General features: G+C 44.0%; 1 protein-coding gene across 10 annotated transcripts in view; it reads right to left on the bottom strand.

Annotated features, from left to right (window-relative positions):
* The window catches only part of LOC133090991 (protocadherin gamma-C3), a 165,033-nt gene that overhangs the window by 108,164 nt on the left and 35,379 nt on the right, over positions 1-21,490 (bottom strand). The window contains exon 1 of one of the 10 annotated variants that reach the window (XM_061189738.1): positions 18,292-20,844. The exons of 5 other annotated variants lie outside the window; for them this stretch is intronic. In XM_061189738.1, coding sequence (XP_061045721.1) covers positions 18,292-20,709 — 2,418 coding nt within the window. In that variant the 5' untranslated portion in view covers positions 20,710-20,844. Of the gene's footprint in view, positions 1-645; positions 3,217-5,961; positions 8,532-11,016; positions 13,618-18,291; positions 20,845-21,490 lie in introns of those variants that run through there. 4 more of the 10 variants (XM_061189735.1, XM_061189726.1, XM_061189737.1 and 1 more) reach the window with 4 other exon arrangements.

The following is a 21,490-nucleotide window of genomic DNA, read 5'->3' as shown; positions in this document are numbered from 1 at the left end:
ACAATTATGTTGATTAGAACTCAATTTTATGGTATCACTAACACAAACCCAAAACTTTATGGTACACCTTAAAAATTATTTTTAAGGGACTTCCCTGGTGGCGCAGTGGTTAAGAATCCGCCTGCCAATGCAGGGGACACGGGTTCGAGCCCTGGTCCAGGAAGATCCCACATGCTGCAGAGCATCTAAGCCCGTGCGCCACAACTACTGAGTCCGCGTGCCACAACTACTGCAGCCCGCGTGCCTAGAGCCTGTGCTCCGCAACGAGAAGCCACCGCAATGAGAAGCCCGCGCACCACAACGAAGAGTAGCCCCCGCTCGCCGCAACTAGAGAAAGCCCGCGAGCAGCAGCAAAGACCCAATACAGCCAAAAATAAATAAATAAATAAATAAAGTTCCCCTTGGTCAACAAATGGGAGGTATTAATAATATTATGAATAATAAAGACCGCTTTGGTCCTTCTAGGTCGTACATTCCTATCTCCACCATAAAGCACCAGTGGAATCTAACGGCCTTCCTGGTGTTATTATTTAAAAAAAAATTATTTTTAAACTTTCTTCACAATGCATGTTTCAAAACACAACTTAAATTTATAAAAAATATAATTCCTCTAAGAAATAAACGTAAACAAAGAACTGAACTCACCTGAACAGAAGCAGCTTCATCCCTACATTCATGAAAATCTCTGGATGTTAAAAAGGAATCCTTTTTCTCACAGCTCTCTTGGCTGATGAGCGTGTCCGCGTAGTTGGGCTGCGGGAAGATCACGTGACTCCCCCGCGAATCAGAGGTAAGGGAGACCTCGTGGGAATAGGTCTTCAGGAAAGCCTGTACTCCCTCCATGCCCACAAAGCCTGAGGCTGGCAGGCCTGCCAACCCGACGCCCGAAGCCTGGAGAAGACTCGACTTGTGCCACCGCCACAGTCTGAGAGCCAGCAGCACAATGACAAAGGCGAGGAAGATGCAGGAAACAACGGCCACTGCCACCACCAAGTATAGTATGAGGTCTGAATCATCAGAGTTGGTGGGGGTCCTGATGCTACCCAGGTCGGCAAGGACTTCTGGGATGCTGCTGGCCACTGCCACGGTGAGTGTGACGGTGGCAGAGAGAGGGGGCTGCCCGTGGTCCTGGACCACCACCACCAGGCTCTGCTTGAGCGCGTCTCTGTCCAGCAGGGCCCGCGCTGTGCGCACCTCGCCCGTGTGCAGCCCCACCGCGAAGAGTCCCGGCTCGCTGGCCTTGAGCAGGCGGTAGGACAGCCAGGCGTTCTGGCCCGAGTCTCTGTCCACTGCCACCACCTTGGTCACCAGGTATCCGGGCTCTGCAGAGCGGGGTGCCAGCTCCACGCCCATAGAGCCATCGGTGGGAAGCATGGGGTACAGGATCTCTGGCACATTGTCGTTCTGGTCCAGGATGAACAGGCTCAGTGACACATTGCTGCTGAGTGGAGGGTCCCCACTGTCACTGGCTGTCACCAGTAGCTGCAAGTCTTGGATCTGCTCATAGTCAAAGGAGCACAGCGCATATAGGATGCCAGTGTCAGAGTTGATGGAGACATAAGACGTGAGAGGTACCGCCATGATGGTGTCGTTGGTCAGAGAGTAAGTGACCTGGGCATTGTTGCCACTGTCAGGGTCATGGGCAGTCACAGAGAAGATGGAGGCACCTCTGGGGTTGTTCTCAGGGATATAGGCTGAGTAGGAGGCATGAGGGAAAATGGGTGGATTGTCGTTGGTGTCTGCCACGTGCAGGGCAATATGAATTTCAGTAGATAGAGGTGGGGTTCCTAGATCTGAGGCCATCACTGTTATGTTATACATAGAGATCTTTTCTCGGTCCAAATATTCCCATATCACCAATCTATAATAATTATCTATTGATTTTTCTAATTGAAAAGGTAAGTTATCACGTGTGTAACAGACAACTTGACCATTCTTCCCAGAGTCTCGGTCATGCACATTCAAGAAGGCAATTACTGTCCCAGGAAGAGTATTTTCCAAGACTGGGCTAAACAAAGATGTAATGGTCACTTCGGGTCTATTATCATTGACATCTTCCACTGAAATGAGCACTTTGGTCCGTCCCAGAAGTGCCCCCACATCTTCAGCCTGTATTTCCATGTCATAAAATGCACATTCTTCATAATCTAAACTCTTTGCTGTTGATATTTCGCCAGTATTTCCATTAAGCTGGAATAACGGAGATTGTTTTTCACTAATTTTCCAGAATTTATAAGCCACTTCTCCGTTGGTTCCCTCATCCGGGTCGCTAGCGCTTACAGTAAGCAGCCGGGTGCCCGGGGGCACGTTCTCTGGGACTTTCACTCGGTAAACCGGTTGAGCAAAAACCGGGGCATTGTCGTTTGTATCCAACACTGTCACTCGGATGTGCACTGTGCTAGAGCGACGCGGTTCGCCGCCATCGGAGGCGACGAGGACCAGATGGTGAGCAGCGTCCTCCTCGCGGTCCAGGGCACGCTCCAGCACCAGCTCTGGGCTTATAGTTCCGTCATCTCCAGTTTGCACGTCCAGGGAGAAGTGGTGATTGGGGCTGAGCTGATAGCTCTGCAGGGAATTCAAGCCCACATCAGGGTCAACAGCCTCTGGGAGTGGATAACGTGTTCCGGGCAAAGCAATTTCGTTAATTTTTACTTCCAGATTTTCGACCTGGAATTTCGGGTTATTATCGTTGATATCAGTGATTTCTATTTCTATTCCCCAAAGTTTCCCTTTATCCTCAACCAGGATGTTAATATTTACAAGACACCGCGCGCTCTGAGCACAGAGCTCCTCCCGGTCTATCCTGCCCGCGGTGACTAAGCTGCCGCTTCGCGGGTTCAAAGCAAAGAGCTGCGTCCTACCTCTGGAGACGATGTGGACTCCGTGCTGCGCCAGCTCTTGTGACTCCAGCCCCAGATCCTTGGAGATGTTACCCACGAAGGATCCTTTGTCGCTCTCTTCAGGCACGGAGTAGCGGATCTGTCCTCTCCCGATCTCCCCCAGCGTGCCCAGGAGCGCGCACAGCAGTACCAGCTCGCCGCGTCCTCGGTAATTCTTTGGAGTGGCCATTATTCTTTCACTAAGGAATCCACTCAGAATCTTCACTGGGCATATATGTCTTCTTTACCTTGTTGCTGCAGCTTTGCAGATCATCTTATGGAAAGCTGGAGTTTCCCAAATTTAGGGGCGGAATTTTGCTGCAGTCCTGCAGTTGGTTTGTGAGATCTGCGGGTCTTTGTGAGGTGGGAGCCCAGAGTATCCGGATGGTTTTTGGTTACATTTATCTCCAAGTAGGTGAACAGCGGCGCTTAGAGTCCTAGGCAGTTACTGCACTCACTTAGATTTGTAATATTGCATGCTACATTACTTAGGAAAAAATTACTACTTGCTTTTTATAGTTTGGAATAATTTATCTCTGAATTCATATTTTAAAAGTAGTTGCCAAGAAGTGTGGGATGAAGTAGGGTTAAAGTCTTACAAAGTATTATTAAATGATCAGATTTTGGGGTTAGTGTCATATTAAATTACTCAAATTTCTGGAATATATTTACTCTTTTAAAAATAAAATTTTATTTCTTATTATGCTCTAAGATTTATTGTTAATATCTTCAATATCTATTATCAAATAAGAACTACAGTTATCACTGGAAATTAATTCATTTTTAGACTAAAATACACCTATTGGAGATGACTGACCCAGAAGTTGTTTTATTTGGTTTAAACCAATTAATATTTATAGTAAGCTTTCTGTAGAGTTGTTCCCTTTTAATATTCTTTTTAAAATGGCATTTTAATTACACATTAATAATGTTTTCAAATTAATATTGTGATGTTTTACTAGGATATGTGCTTTTACTTTCAAGTTTTATCAGAGGTTATTTAAATTTTATATATTTTCTATTTGAATAGAAAATACTTGAAAGATACAAATGAATATACAATGAAAAGCAAATTTCCATCCTATTCTTCTGCCAATGAGAGATGATTACATTTTAAAGCTGACTTAGTTAACTTTTAAAGGTATACATATAATCTAAAGGTAACTTTACCTTAACTAGAACTTTGATCAAAAGAACCACAAAATTATCACTAAGGAGTCAAAAAGTGCCAGTGCAAGAATAAATGTCTCTTTTCTTCAGCAGTTTGTACAGTGGCCATTAGCTGAAGCAGTTGCTAAGGGAAATCTAGCAAAGGCCCGATACAATGTATTATCATCTTGTGTATGTACTTGTATGCACATGAGACTGTCAGTCTTGTCTAAAATTTGAATAATTCAACATGCTATTTTTCTCCTAGAGATAGTAGAACGACTAGAAGACCTCTAGCTATATTAGTTTAGGGCTGCAAAAAAGAAGACATTTTAAAAATTACATAGGAGAAGTGTGTGTGAGAGGAATAATAGAGGCCAAAACATTGTGTTTTCTTTGATAGAGGAGCCTATAGAATGAGCATCAATACAGATTAATCCTGAAAAACCTATGCTGCAAGTAAGGAGAACATGCTTTTATCTTCTGGTGAACATAGTGAATCTACTGATAAATAAAATGATTTTACACACACACACACACACACACACACACACAGTACAATGAATACAATTACAGTAGGCCCATCTACATAAAAATACAGGTTAAGAGACGTTATTCTAGGAGTTTTTGAAACAAAAGAGAAGTAAATATAGAAAACAAAATATCAGATTAGTATGGAAACCATAATAGTTAAATCAATTAAGAAAAATACCTAATTTTAGCTTATATTTTTTCTTTAAAGGTTTATTTATATGACTGCCTACCTTTACATTTACAGTATGTCCAAGCTGAAAAAAAATCACCATATATTAAGCTGTGGAAGAAAAATTTAGGGAAAAATCTCAGTAGCTTTATGGGAGACCCTATAACATTGCCTAATGTTTCCCTTGTAGATAAAACCACAACTTCACTGCTTTGTAAATCTGAGCCTGGTAAGACACCACTAAAAGACACATAATTGCTCCGAATTTAACCTCCCTGGAAGAATGGTATGACAGCTTTTTGACTGGCTACTACACTCTTAAGACAATGTTTGGATCGAAAAATTGTATATAGGCATACATTGGTAATATTTTGAGTTTGGTTCCAGACCACTACAATAAAGGGAATAGCACAATAAAGCGGGTCACAGAAATTTTTTGGTTTCCCAGTGCATATAAAAGTTATGTTTTAAGTGTGCAATAGCATTATATCTAAAAAAATGTACATGCCTTAATTTAAAATACTTTATTGCTAAAAAATGCTAACCATCATTGGAGCCTTCGGTGAGTCGAACATAATCTTTTTGCAATAGTAATATCAAAGATCACTGATGGGCTTCCCTGGTGGCGCAGTGGTTGAGAATCTGCCTGCCAATGCAGGGGACACGGGTTCGAGCCCTGGTCTGGGAAGATCCCACATGCCGCGGAGCAACTAGGCCCGTGAGCCACAACTACTGAGCCTGCGCGTCTGGAGCCTGTGCTCCGCAACAGGAGAGGCCGCGATAGTGAGAGGCCCGCGCACCGCGATGAAGAGTGGCCCCCGCTTGCCGCAACTAGAGAAAGCCCTCGCACAGAAACGAAGACCCAACACAGCCAAAAATAAATAATAAATAAATTTTAAAAAAAGATCACTGATTATAGATCGCCATGACAATTATAATGAAAAAGTTTGAAATATTTTAAGATTTAAAATATTGTGACACAAATTGTGACACAAAGACATGAAGTAAGCAAATGCTGTTGGACAAATGGTGTCAATAGAGTTGCTTGACCCAGGCTTGCCACAAACCTTCAACGTGCAAAACAACAACAACAACCAAAAAACAAAGACTCAGTATCTGCGAAGCACAATAAAGCAAAACGAAATAAAACAGAGATACGCCTGTATTTTCTTGTGAATATGGAGAACTGTCTAGACCAAAAGAAGCAGGTTATACTTACAGGAAACTCACCTGATGGGAGGTTGACTCACTGGAATTACAAAGTGGAAATAAGGTCCCAGATGAATCACCACAAAGTATGTCTTGTCCTGAACTCAACTGCTCATTACATTTTAGAAAATTAAACTCTGTCTTTCCAGTATGGGCAACGCACAGATTGTAGGAATAAGGTAAAGTTCCTTCACTGTAGTTGGGGGGAACCACGGGTCCAGACTTGACACAGACACCAGGCTGAAAGCAGCCCCAGGCATTGGGGCTGGAGGAGCGTCGAAGGTGCAGGGCGACCGCCAGAATCACTGCCAGGAGGAAGAGCACCGAGATCAAGGCCAAGGCCACCACCAGGTAAAACTGCAGCTCAGCCTGGGGGTCAGTGGGCTCAGAGTGGTCACTGAGGTCCGGCAGCGCCTCCTGCAGGCTGTCCGCGAAAACCAGGAGCAGCGTGGCGGTGGCCGAGAGGGGCGGCTGTCCCCCATCGCGCACAGCAACCAGCAGGCGCTGACGGGCCGCGTCCCTGTCGCCCAGGGCCCGAGCCGTGCGCACCTCGCCCGTGCGCAGCCCCACGCTGAAGAGTCCGGGCTCGCTGGCCTGCAGCACGTGGTAGGACAGCCAGGCGTTGTGTCCAGAGTCGGCGTCCACCGCCACCACCTTGGTGACCAGGTAGCCGGGCTGCGCGGCGCGCGGCACCGTGTCGAAAAGCGCCGAGCCGTCGGGCCCCAGCGCCGGGTACAGCACCCTGGGCGCGTTGTCGTTGCGGTCGCCCACCAGCACGCGCAGGCTCACGTTGGCGCTGAGCGCGGGCGAGCCGTGGTCGCGGGCCTGCAGCGTCAGCTCGAAGGCGCGCAGCTGCTCGTGGTCGAAGGCGCGCTGCGCGAACACCACGCCGCTCTGCGCGCTCACGGACACGTAGGACGACAGCGCGCGCGGCTCCAGGTCGCTGGCCACGATGGAGTAGGAGACGTGGCCGTTGGGTCCCAGGTCAGGATCCAGCGCACGGACTTGAGTGATGGAGGTGCCAGGAGGGTTGTTCTCTGCTACGTGGACCACGTAGGAAGCCCGTTCGAAAACTGGCATGTTGTCGTTTACATCACCGATGTGCAGGGTGATGCTTGAGCTGGAGGAGAAGGGCGGCTTGCCTCTGTCAGTGGCTGTGATGGTGATGTTATACTCAGGGGTCTGCTCGCGGTCTAGAACTCCATCTGTCACTAATTTATACGTGTTTCTTGAAGTAGTGAGTATTTTAAATGGAACATCGCCTTCTAATTTACAAATAACTTCTCCATTGTGTCCGGAATCCTTGTCACGGATTTTGAGCAAAGCAATGTGTGTTCCCAGCTTGGTGTCCTCCATAATAAGATCTGGTAGAGACTGGAATATCACTTCTGGGACATTGTCATTTATGTCTAGGACTTCTATCTCCACGGTACACTGGGCAATCATTCCTCCACCATCCTTTGCTTCCAAAACTATGGAATATTCTTTGACTTCCTCAAAATCTAACGCATTTAGAATAGTAATTTCCCCAGTATTAGAATTCAGGTCAAACTGGGTAATCTGGCCTGCTTCAGTGAAAGAGAAGGTGATCTCGGCATTGACACCCTCATCTTGGTCGGTGGCCATCACTCGAAGCACAGTGGTGCCTGGGAGCACGTTTTCTGGAAGCTCCACACTGTATAGTTCTTGGCTGAATACTGGAGGGTTATCGTTGGCATCAGTCACTAGGACTTGTATCTGTGCAGTACTGCTTAGGGGTGGATCCCCAAAATCCAAGGCCATCAAGGTCAAGTGGTAGGATGTCTGCTCTTCCCTGTCTAAAGGTGTCTTCAGTACCAGCTCAGGGTATTTACTGCCATCTAATTTCTCTTTAATCACAAGTGAGAAATGATCATCAGGACTGAGCTGGTAATTCTGTAGTGAGTTGGTACCAATATCTGCATCATGGGCAGATCCTAAAATAAATCGTGCCCCAGGCTTTGTGGACTCACTTATTTGTAGCTCAAAGGAATTTTGCATGAATTTTGGTGTGTGGTCATTAACATCCTCGATCTCCACATTCACATGATAAAAGTTCAATGGATTTTCAGCAACAGCCTCAAATTCTAGAGCACAAGCTGGCTTCTTCCCGCATATCTGCTCCCGGTCTAGCCTGCTGCTAACAAGTAACTCCCCGCTCTCTGCGCTCACAGTGAAGTAAGGCTTCTCCGAACTGACCCGCAGTTTTCGAGTCGGTAACTCGTGGACACTGAGTCTCAGGTCCTTGGCGAGGTTCCCCACCACCGAGCCCTCTGGCATCTCCTCGGGAATCCTGTAGCGGATCTGCTCAGAGAGCGCCAGGCAGAACAAAGACAGCAGGAACGGAAAGAGCACTGGCCGCCTCTCAGCCCAGCCCCTCTCCCCAGCTCCGCTCCCCATCCCTCTTGCTCCCCTCAGTTTGCTCACCGGCTTGGAGACACCGGATTACAAACAATCTCTGTGTTGCAGTTGTCCGGAGCTCCGAACAGCTTTATTCCGGCGTGGGGGGTCAGGCAGGGTTTCTTCTTCTCCAGAGGAGGAAGCGGTGGAAAGGCTAGCGAGTCTGAGATGGGAAAGTGCGCTGCGTCTGCGCGAGGAGGTCGCCAGCACCAAGCTCTCCACTTTGGCCAACAGCGGCGCCCAGAGTCCGCACTAGGAAACTGCAGCCCCCGCTGCTTAAGTTTAAACAGCTAAAATTATTATAACCGTGTGCCCAGCTGAAAAACCTTTTTTAGATGTCTGTATATTTAATAACGTTTAATTTGTACTATTAGAAACGTCATTATCCCAACTTTCCAGGTTTTTAGGTAAATCAGGTAGGTTTGATATATAAACATCTATATACTGACATAATTATTCCCCGACTTTCAAATCCGCACTAGTAATAGAATGATAACTATAACACAGACTTGGCCTAAACGATCTCAGAGCATAGTAATTGTGAATACTTATTTTTTTTTTAATTTATTTATTTTAATTTTGGCTGCATTGGGTCTTTGTTGCTGTGCGCAGGCTTTCTCTAGATGTGGTGAACAGGGGCTACTCTTCTTGAGGTGCGTGGGCTTCTCATTGCGGTGGCTTCTCTTATTGCGGAGCACAGGCTATACGTGCATGGGCTTCAGTAGTTGTAGCACGCAGGCTCAGTAGTTGTGGTACACGGGATTAGTTGCTCCAAGTTATGTGGGATCTTCCTGGACCAGGGCTCGAACCTATGTCCCCTGCATTGGCAGGCGGATTCTTAACCACTGCGCCACCAAGGAAGCCCGTGAATACTTATTAATTATCAATATATTGGATAAGGTTTTATCTTTTTTTTCCTCATCGCCTTTTCCCTTATTTTTCCTTACCTTTTTGGTACCTAATTCATTTCAGTTTTTCCAGAGAGCAACAGTAATGCTGAAATTGTCTTTTAAAAGGGCACAATTTATACCTACCTCTCTTCTTGCAAAATAGTTTCAGTGATTTCTTTATAGTAACATTACTTCATTTTAACTTCCAATATCTCACTTAAAGAAATGATGCAGCCTTTTAGAAAAGAGCCTATCCCTCTCCTTCACATTGCACGATTATTTTCCTGGGTACAAAATGCAACATGAATCTTCAAAACCACCAGGGGAATAATATATTTTGCTTTGCAACACAAACTCACTAAGCATGGTCTATGTACTGAGGCACTTGTTCCCACTTCTGTACTTATCACATCCCGTAATGACAGTTGAAGGAAATAGTCCCTAGAAAGTTTATTTGCAATAGCTCACTGAATTTAGTGATGATTTCTCCCCTTTGTTTAAAAATATTTTTAATCATCTAATAAATTTGGTTGGGGGGGTTCTTTTTCAAAATACCTGATAGCCACATTTCTGCCTCATAGAGTGTCAGTAACATTATCCTCTCCCCCAAGTGATCGTACATCTGAACACTGCAGAATGTATGAAATATACTCCTACAGGACTGCACAGACCTTTATATGCAAAACACCACCTAACACAACATTATGCTAGAAAAAATGTGCTCTTACCTAATACTCAAAAGTCTCAGTAAACAAGATTACCTTGTCATCAACTACTTCCTGATACTAATCAACTGATGTATTGAGTTATACTAAAATGTTATATAACAAGTATAGAAGTAGTTAATTGCAGACTAGATTACTTCTAACTGAATTTTTCAGCAGACCCAATAAGTAAAATTCACTACTGGTCTAGGACTTGAGTGTATGAGATGGTTGTTTCATAAAGCCAGCATCCCAAATCTCCCATTTATAGAGCCCACATACACACTTTGAATGACTGCATCACTAACACAGCACATTAGAATTTGGGGCAAAAACATGCAATGGCCTATTTCACAAATGTTACTTATAACACTTGAATGGCATTTTATTTGATGTCACATTTTATTGGTTTTGGACAATGACCTTTAGTGTGGTATCAGACTCCATGTCTGTCATTGATAAAGATCTCAGTGAAGCCTGACACACACACATTTCATTCTTTAGGCATCAATCTAACCTTCTACCAGGACCTGACTTTAACAGACAATTATGGTTTAAATAGGTCAAAAGCCATGGAAGTTTTCAAGGCCACCAAGGGGAGTTACATGGAAGCAGAAGCAAGGCACAGAAAAAAAGTCTTCAGACTGAAATTTTTTTCAAGAGCCTTGTATAGATCTGATCTAAAGAAAGTCCTGAGAAAACGGAGGTGTACTTTCTTACGAACCTCATGCAATGAGAAAGACTTAACAATTCATTCTCATTTATAAAATACATGAAGTAAGAACACCATGTGGAACATAAGTAGAAGGTATAAAAATGCGATTATCCACTTATTCACAATCTTGTCGATATGTTTTCACTATAAATATGATGCCAAAACCTATGTCAATAAGCGTTCCATGTTAAAGAATCACCTCTGAAATAAACGATTAATCTTGCTTTACCACTTGAAAGGGTTTTTTTAAAATCCATCTTCAAATCACTTATTTCGTAAAACAATAAAGAAATTTACACAAAATATAGTTCTTCGAAGAATATAAAGATAAATGAATGACTGAACTCACCTGAATACTTTGGGTTTTATCCTTACATTCATGAAAATCTATGGATGTTAACAAGGGATCCTTATTCTCACCGCTCTCCTGGCTGACGAGCGTGTCCGCGTAGTTGGGCTGCGGGAAGATCACTTGATTCCTCCGCGAGTCCGCGGTGAGCGAGACCTCGTGGGAATAGGTCTGCAGGAAAGCCCGCACCCCGTCCACGCCCACAAAGTGAGAGGCAGGCACTCCCTCCAACCCGCCTCCTGAAGCCTGGAGCAATCGCGACGTGTGCCAGCGCCGCAGTCTGAGGGCCAGTAGAACGACGACAAAGGCAAGAAAGACGCAGGACACCACAGCCACAGCCATCACCAGGTACAGCGTGAGGCTGGAGTCGCCAGAGTCGGCGGAGCGCTCGAGACTACCCAGGTCGGCCAGCACATCTGGGATGCTGTCAGCCACAGCCACCGTGAGCGTGACGGTGGCCGAGAGAGGGGGCTGGCCGTGGTCCTGGACCGCCACCACCAGGCTCTGCTTGAGCGCGTCTCTGTCCAGCAGGGCCCGCGCTGTGCGCACCTCGCCCGTGTGCAGCCCCACCGCGAAGAGTCCCGGCTCGCTGGCCTTGAGCAGGCGGTAGGACAGCCAGGCGTTCTGGCCCGAGTCTCTGTCCACAGCCACCACCTTGGTCACCAGGTAGCCGGGCTCTGCAGAGCGAGGTGCCAGCTCCACACCGGTGGAACCATCGGTGGGGAGGGCAGGGTACAGAATCTCAGGTGTGTTGTCATTCTGGTCCAGCACGAATATGCTCAGAGACACATTGCTGCTGAGTGGTGGGTCCCCGCTGTCACTTGCAGTCACTCTCAATTGCAGGTCATGAAACTGCTCATAGTCAAAGGAGTGCAATGCATATAGGACACCAGTATTGGAGTTGATGGAAACATAGGAGGATACAGATGGCCCCTGCAGAGTATCTTCAGATACGGAGTATGTGACACGGGCGTTTTCATTGCTGTCAGGGTCACGTGCAGTCACAGAGAAGATGGAGGTGCCTCTGGGGTTGTTCTCAGGCACAAAGATGGAGTAGGAGGAGTGGGGGAAGGCAGGTGGGTTGTCGTTGGTGTCTGCCACATTCATGGAGATGTGAGTTTCTGTGGACAAGGGCGGGCTTCCACCATCTGTGGCTTTCAGTGTGATGTTATATACAGAGAATTTTTCCCAGTCTAGGTTTTTTGCTGTCACCAATCTATAATAATTGTCTATTGATCTTTCTAATTTAAAAGGCAGATTTTCTGAAATAGTGCAGGTCACCTGGCCATTTTTCCCAGAATCTCGGTCTTGAAGGTAGAAAAGAGCAATTACTGTTCCAGGAGGAGTGTCTTCAGGGACTGAACTGCTTACAGATGTTACAGTCATTTCCGGGGCATTGTCATTCACATCTAAAATTGTGATCAGTACTTTAGCCCTTGTCATTCTACCAGGACCATCCTGAGCTTGAACTTCCATTTCATAGTAGCCAGAATCTTCATAATCTAGGCCATCTAAAGTTGATAATTCTCCTGTGTGGGAGTTCAGCTGGAATATCTGTAGAATTTTTGGAGTTATTTTCCTAAAAGAATATGTCACTTCCCCATTGACTCCCTCATCCAGGTCAATAGCATTTACCGTGAGTAGTCTTGTGCCCACTGGCACGTTCTCAGGGACAGTTACTTGGTACTGGGGCAAAGAGAAGACTGGCGCATGATCATTCACGTCCACCACTGTTACTTGGACGCGGGCGGTTCCGGATCGGGGTGGATCACCGCCGTCAGAGGCTGTGAGGAGGAGGTGGTGAGCTGTCACTTCCTCCCGGTCCAGCACCCGCTCCAGCACTAATTCCGGATATTTAGTTCCATCCTCTCCAGTTTGCACAACCAGGGAGAAGTAGCGATTGGGGTTGAGATGGTAGCTCTGGAGAGAGTTCGTGCCCACATCTGGATCCCTAGCCTCATTTAACGGAAATCGCACCCCAGGAGCTGTATTCTCCATTATTTTCACATTCATTTCTTCCGTCAGGAATTTAGGAGCGTTGTCATTAACATCCATTATTTCCACTTCTATAGGGTAAAGATTCATTTTATCTTCCATCAGGATGTTAAAGTTCACCAGACACCGCACGCTCTGCGCGCAGAGCTCCTCCCGGTCTATCCTGCCTGCAGTGACTAAGCTGCCGCTTCGCGGATTCAGAGCAAAGAGCTGCGTCCTACCTCTGGAGACGATGCGGACTCCGCGCTCCTCCAGTTCCCAGGGCTCCAACCCCAGATCCTTGGCGATATTACCCACAAAAGACCCTGTGTCTGTCTCCTCCGGAATGGAGTAGAGAATATGTCCTGCCGAAACTTCCCTCTGGGTCCCCAGGAGGATGGAGAGCAGGATGAATCCTCTGTAGTCCCCGCCCCTCTCCCGAGTCGCCATTCTTGTCCTGCTGATCTTTAGACACTGGCCTATCTCCTGTTGTGTTTCTGGATGCCAGTATGTCTGCGAGGAGCCCTCTGTATTCGGAAAAGGAGCCCAGAATCCAGTGGTATAGAGGCCTGAGTTTAGTGCAGCTTGGAAGAGAGTTTGTCTCAGTCTGGCGTTTCTTTGTGCTGTAAAAGCTCAGTGGTTCTGGCGGAACTTTTGAACCATTTTTCCCCTGGCTGGTGAACAGCGGCGCTCAGAGTCCTTACTAAGTTACTGCACCATATTGAAGCAAAATAATTGATTTTTCAGAAAGTTGTTTTATCCTTCAAAATTCTCCCATTTATATTTCTTCAATTCATACATCTCTGATATCATTTAAAATTAAATTTTAAGAAACTGTGAATTAATACAACAATGTTCATGGATGGATGTTTATTAATCCCAGATTGTTTTTAATTCTCTGTTCTGCATTGCAATTTTGAAATGATTCTTAGACATTGCCTCACACCTTATTGCACATAGATAAAAATCAGTCATTGCGGATAAAACAAGTATGATTTATTTTTAAAAGATGTGTATACATAAGAAAGATGTTATGTAGAAAATGTTTATATCAGCATATAAATTTAAGTTAATTCAATAATATTGAACATATACTATGTTCTAGACACCACCATGGAAGGCAGAGAGTCCATTTTTTCTTTAACATATAGAGAGATAATTTAATAACATTTTTCATTGAATGGAATCTTAGAGATTGTATAGTCCAATACCTTCACTTGAATGATTTTAAAAATGAGAGGGAATTGTTTTATCCTTGACTATATAATGGTAGAACCAATGTAGGAATACAAATATCCTCATTCCCAGTCTCCTAAGAAGAAAAAAAGGGAATCATTGTTGGCCTTGGCTGATGCTTTATGCTCAAGAAATGCCATTAGAGATGAGGTGAGAAGCCAAGCAGCTACAATCAGCTATAGAAGCAACTCATTTTGTACAGAAGGCAGAAATTTGCAGATTCTACTGGCTGTGGATTCATAAGGAAATGAGTGTTGGCTTCACTGTTTCTTTTCATTATGCAAGTTAAATAATCACCCTACCTTATAATTGAGAAAAGATGGGTCTCTAAACAGCCTTTGAGGATAGATGCAGGACTGTCCTGAGAGGATCCTTAGAGGTACTCACTGCTCCACTGATGTTAATGAAGTAAAACTCAATTGTTGATGGATCTGAGGTTACTCTCAGCTGGCAGAAATAAAACAAATTCCTTCCGCATAGTTGCAGAAGAGAGCGACCTGTTCTGAAATGAAGACCTGGCAAGAAATAACCTTGCTTTGTAAATTATTTTAAGCTCTGGGGAGTAGATAGTAGCACCAGAAGGGAGAACTAGAAGTGACACTGTAAAAGCTTAGCTCAGTTGGTGAGAAGTTCCTAACTAAGTAATCTATTTCTGCTCTCTGATGGCATTACTTCAAAATACAGGAAATACTTTGAATGAAATGCCATTTAAATCTATCAAAATAATTCATATCATATCTGCTTTCACCAAGTAGATAAAAGAACTTTTTTGTTGTTCAAAGGAACCAATATGAGTATTGTAGATTAATTACATAACCAGGAGTTTAAAACTATTAGTTTAGTAGCAATCTTGAATTTCTTGTTGATGTAAGCAAAGTATATGGTCATTAAAGATCATGAGTACTTGCAGATATTTTCAAACAAAACTTTCATGTCCATATATTATGGCTCCCAATGTCATAATTTTTTTTCTTCCTGATACTTCAAAATTCATAGCGTCATCTCACATTTGTCTCTTAATCTGTTTTTAAAAAGTCTCGATTAACAATACTTCTGGGTACCTTCTTTGGAGCTAAATAAATAAGATCTAGATAAAGGACACAATCAAGTTTTTAAAGTTACTCTACAACATAAAATTAAATATTAAAAATTTCTACTCGACCACCAAGGTGTGTTTAAATATAACATAAAACTACTGTATAAAATTGAAATAATGTTGTATTTTTAAAGGGAGTATGTTATTATTGATTGAGTTATTGGGAAGAATCTTGACCTTCATTTGTTTACTTACATTAAAAAATTCTATGAAAAGTCTATTCATCTTCCCAGACAGTGAGTTATTTACTTTCTCTCCTTTCTTTATGGGACATATTTTCTCCTGAAGAACCATTTGTTTGGAGTTCTGTTTAGGTTTTCATTCCCAGGCAAAGATGTAGGTTTCTTCCAGTGATTCTCTCTGAGATTTTACTTCTTCCCCTTTGACGTCCATTCCAAACACTTGATCAGAATGGGTGGTTTTTACAAGTGATAAAATAGCCCAATAATTTGGTAGATTTTTTTCCTGGTGCTTCCAAATCACTATATGCTCAAAATCTCAGATTGCCTATCTTTTTAATAATGATCTATAGTATGTAAGTCAAAGAGTCTCAGTCACAACTTAGCAAAGTCCATGATTGCCAGGATTTAACACTTGTTCAGTCCACATGAATGAATGACTATTGTGAGAGTAGAATCTAACAGTTTTTCTGTCAGTGAAATATTTTATTTGTTTAAATGAAATGCTCACGGGTAATTCAGATAAGAGAATAAAGTAAACTACCTAGTATCCCAGTTACTCAGCAGATAAGGAAATAAAATAAACCAGTCTACCAACCATGAAACGGTTAGTGAGTTTTGTTTTTAACAATGGAGGTACAAGATTAGTTTAAATCATCCAGAATTGGTAATATACTAAAATAACATTTACACTCTCACAGTGTATGAAACAAATCTTAATATTTGTATAAAAGACCATCTGATTCCCACGACCAATATCCAAGATTCAAGTTCTTTAAAACCTGAATTCTATTAAATTGTGATTAAACCATTAAAGAATTATATCACAAATGTCCAAACAAATTATATTTGAAATGTGTATGACTGGAATCTCTTGGTTAGTCATATACACTTGGAATCTTGAAATAAATAATTCTACAATAATTGCTGAAAGTAAATATCGATTTAGAAAAACATGCATTAATTATCCTTTAGCAGCTAACTTAAAGATATCAACTCAGTATTATCTTTCTTTACAAACACTGACAATTTCAGATTACAAAGGAAGTTCTCACTCATTTTCAAGATATGTTCTGAATTGTCTACTTTACATGTGCATACCAAATTTAGATGCACAAGTGGCAAAGCCATTGTGTTATCAAATATTAGAATCCTAAGCTCAGGATTGGAAAATACCTTGGCTATCATGAAGTTCAACAACTCACCAAATTATATCAATATTATCTCCTGTATGCCATTAATCCAAGGACAATCAACGTCCTTTGGAAAAGCACCAATAATAGAATCTCCTACCTCCTAGGAAATCCATTTTGTTAGAACAACTTAACTGAAAACTTAGCTATTTTCTACTCACCAAGCCATAGATTCATTCACACCTTTGGGCCATGATGATTTAGATTAATCATTCTTTTCAATGACAACCCTTCTTTCCTTAAATATTTGAATAGAGTTCCTACATAACAAAAGCTTTATTTTATCTGGGTTAAATATGCTAAATCATTTAAATTCTTATTTGAATACTATTAATCCTTCATTCTCCCATTCACTAGTCCTCTATTGTTAGAGCTATATCTTGTAAGTGGACACTAATTACCACATTTAAAAATTCATTTTCATTTTTAAATACTATCAAACACACAGATTGAAAAAAACACTGTAGTAGGCATACAGCATCAGGTGCTTATATTTATTTGTTAACAATCCAAAATTATAATAACGGTGATGTAAACAAATACTTGCTCACTATACTACTTTATACTTCGAAAAAATTTTTAATAAAATCATTTTATTTTCCCAGAGTTTGTGTGAGGTAGATAAGACAAGTCTTTTTAACTTAAACTTTAATTTGAAGACTACAGATATTGCGACTGTCCTGAAAAGAATAACAGATAGTTCCAGGAATATTATTCATGTCTTCTAACATCTTCTAACATTATTCATGTTTCCTGGTACACACATCAATTATTCTTATCTTTTATAAAAATAATTTTTGATTCCTAAGTAGTAAAGAGGGAAAATATTTCATAAATTCCATCACTTTAGAAAACACTTGCTATTAACACTGGGAGAAAAAAAGATCTTGATCTTTTTAAATAGAGGCTGTGATTCAGTTTTTTCCACAGTATAAAAATAAAGAATCTCAGTGCTTCCCTGGTGGCGCAGTGGTTGAGAATCTGCCTGCTAATGCAGGGGACACGGGTTCGAGCCCTGGTCTGGGAGGATCCCACATGCCGCGGAGCAACTGGCCCGTGAGCCACAACTACTGAGCCTGTGCATCTGGAGCCTGTACTCTGCAACAAGAGAGGCCACGATAGTGAGAGGCCCGCGCACCGCGATGGAGAGTGGCCCCCACTTGCCGCAACTACAGAAAGCCCTCGCACAGAAACGGAGACCCAACACAGCCAAAAATAAATAAATAAATAAATAAATAAATAAAATGTATTTAAAAAATACCTTAACTAAAATAAAAAAAAAAAGAACCTCAGATATGCCACATAATAGAAAAAAAAAAAAAAAGAAAGAAAACAACTAAGAAGTGAGATGTAAGCAACCCAAGGCACAAAGAGTTTGCCAAGAGGAGAGGAGTAAAGGAAATTCAGGGCATACATTATTACGATTTTTTTGGTGACATTCGAGAAAACTAAGATTTAATAGACCTCTACTGATATAAAAGAAAAACCTTCTCAAAACTATATGATTCACTGCAAAAGACTAAGAAAACTAAGCACTGATCAAAGAGAATTTTAATTTTTCCTGTTCGAATAAGAACAATAAAAGCAATAACCTCACCTGAACAAGGGAGTCTTGCTCTTTACAAAAATCTTCCTGAATCAAAAGAGGCTCGCTTTTCTCACAGCTCTCCTGGCTGACGAGCGTGTCCGCGTAGTTGGGCTGCGGGAAGATCACGTGACTCCCCCGCGAGTCCGCGGTGAGCCAGGCCTCGTGGGAATAGGTCTGCAGGAAAGCCCGCACCCCGTCCACGCCCACAAAGTGAGAGGCGGGTAAGCCCGCTGGTACACCTCGCGAAGCTTGCAGCACGTGCGATCTCTGCCAGCGCCGCAGTCTGAGCGCCAGCAGCACAATGACAAAGACAAGAAAGACGCAGGAGACCGCGGCCACCGCCACCACCAGGTACAATGTCAGGCCTGAAGCGTCAGAGTCGTGCGGGACCTCCAGGCTGCCCAAGTCGGCCAGGACGTCTGGGAGGCTGTCAGCCACAGCCACTGTGAGAGTGACTGTGGCGGAGAGAGGGGGCCGCCCGTGGTCCTGGACCGCCACCACCAGGCTCTGCTTGAGCGCATCTCTGTCCAGCAGGGCCCGCGCTGTGCGCACCTCGCCCGTGTGCAGCCCCACCACGAAGAGCCCTGGCTCGCTGGCCTTGAGCAGGCGGTAGGACAGCCAGGCATTCTGGCCCGAGTCTCTGTCCACAGCCACCACCTTGGTCACCAGGTATCCGGGCTCTGCGGAGCGGGGTGCCAGCTCCACACCAGTAGAACCGTCGGTGGGGAAAGCAGGGTACAGAATCTCAGGTGTGTTGTCATTCTGGTCCAGCACGAATATGCTCAGAGACACGTTGCTGCTGAGCGGTGGGTCCCCACTGTCACTTGCAATCACTCTCAATTGCAGGTCATGGAACTGTTCATAGTCAAAAGAGTGCAATGCATATAGTATGCCAGTGTCGGAGTTGATGGAGATATAGGAGGATAGAGGTACCCCCTGGATGGTGTCTTCAGCTAGGGAGTAGGTGACCTGGGCATTCTCATGGCTGTCAGGGTCGTGTGCAGTCACTGAGAAGATAGAGGCACCTCTGGGGTTGTTCTCAGGAATGTAGACAGAGTAGGAGGTGTGGGGAAAGGCAGGCGGGTTGTCGTTGATGTCTGCCACATTTAGGGAGATGAGCATTTCTGTAGACAGAGATGGCATTCCTTTGTCTGTGGCGGTCACAGTGATGTTGTACAAAGACACCTGTTCTCGATCTAGAACTGTATTGGTCACTAATCGATAATAATTGTCTACTGATTTTTCCAGTTCAAACGGCAGACTTCTTGAGATAGAACATGTTACCAGGCCATTCAGTCCAGAGTCTCGATCATATACTTGAAAAAGAACAATCACTGTGCCTGGCAGTGTACTTTCAGCAACTGACCTGCTTCCAGATGTAACTACCACTTCTGGTACATTGTCATTCACATCCAAGATCGATATTAAGACTTTGGCTCTGTCTTGTAGACCTGGCCGATCCCGGGCTTCAACATCCAGCTCATAAAAGCTGGAGTCTTCATAGTCTAGATTTGCAGAAGTTGATATTTCTCCAGTCAAAACATTCAAGCAGAAAGTCTTTGAGATCTTTTCTGTTATCCTCACGAAAGAATACGTTACTTCCGCGTGGGCTCCTTCATCCTGGTCCCTGGCATTTACCGACAACACTGGCGTACCTACTGGCAGATTTTCAGGAACACTCACACGGTACACAGACTGAGTAAACACTGGAGCGTTGTCATTTGCATCTAGGACAGTAACCAGAATTCGAGCCACACCTGAGCGGACAGGGTCACCGCCATCCATGGCAGTAAGGACCAGGCGGTGAATGGCCTCTCTCTCCCGGTCCAGGGCGCGCTCCAGCACAAGCTCCGGGTATTTGGGCCCATCGGCTTCGCTTGGCACGTCCACTGAGAAGTGACTATTCCCGCTGAGCTTGAAGCCCTGGAGAGAGTTCACTCCCACATCCGGGTCATAGACCTCCATTAGCGGAAACCGAGAGGATAAGGCTGCGTTTTCGATAATTTTCACTTCCAATTCTTCCCTTACGAATCGGGGTGCATTGTCGTTAATGTCCACTATTTCCACTTCCACGGGATAAAGATTCAATTTATCCTCAACAAGGATGTTAAAACTCACCAGACACGGCTCGCTCTGAGCGCAGAGCTCCTCCCGGTCTATCCTGCCTGCGGTGACCAAGCTGCCGCTTCGCGGGTTCAGAGCGAAAAGCTGCGTCCTACCTCTGGGGACGATGCGGACTCCGCGGTCTGCCAGCTCCCGGGGCTCCAGCCCGAGATCCTTGGCAATGTTGCCCACGAAAGAGACTTTGTCCAGCTCCTCAGGAATGGAGTAATGGATCTGCCCGGCCCCGGCCTCCCACAGCGTCCCCAGGAGCATGAAGAGCAGGACCAACACGCTGTAGTGCCGGCGCCTTTGCAGAGCCGCCATTGCTGCCTCGTTCTGGACTTCCCTGGGATTACGAGTAGGGTGAACAGGTTCGCATCAATTTTGGGCTTCTCAGAATTGGAGGTCAAGGTCCATAAACAAGCAGCGATCAGATGAGAAGCGTTTTAGGACAGAATGTCTGCGCAGCTGCAAAGCTTTGGTGTAAGATGTGCTTTGTGCTTTGAGGATATAACTCGAGTTCTCACTGCTTTCCTTACCCGGGTTGGTGAACAGCGACGCTTAGAGTCCTAACTTAATACTGCACGGTTCTGTGGAAACCATTATACACAGGATCTTATTTCTGCTAAATCTGCATAGATGACACTCAATATTTCTCTCCCCAAGAATGAAAAGCATTTGGAAGAATAAAATAGCGTATTTTGAAATTTTTTATATGTTCCCTGGAATGACACTTATTTCTGTGACATTTCTTATGGCCTTGGAGAACACAAATACGTTTACACTTTTCTATAAATCTTGAAATCCACACTCCACCATCATTTATATTTGTCTCATTTTCAATAAGGGTACCAACAACCACAAACATGTTTGGGACCAATCCACCACTAGGTCACAAGAGTTGCCATTTTTAGACGTCATTACCTATTTTTATCAACATATAGATTAAGAACTGCCCTAATTTAGCCAATATTTGTGTATACCCTCAAGAACATGCAAAGGAAGTGAAAATATATAGGCTACAGTGAAAAAGTATTCTTATATTTATATTATATATAAAACATAGTTTAGGATTGACTACACTGAAACTATGTAAACCACTTAA

Source organism: Eubalaena glacialis, chromosome 4 (genome assembly GCF_028564815.1).
Source record: "Eubalaena glacialis isolate mEubGla1 chromosome 4, mEubGla1.1.hap2.+ XY, whole genome shotgun sequence".
Classification (NCBI taxonomy): Eukaryota; Metazoa; Chordata; class Mammalia; order Artiodactyla; family Balaenidae; genus Eubalaena; species Eubalaena glacialis.
Note: the sequence above shows the minus strand (reverse complement) of the source record. Positions and strands in the feature narration are given on the sequence as shown.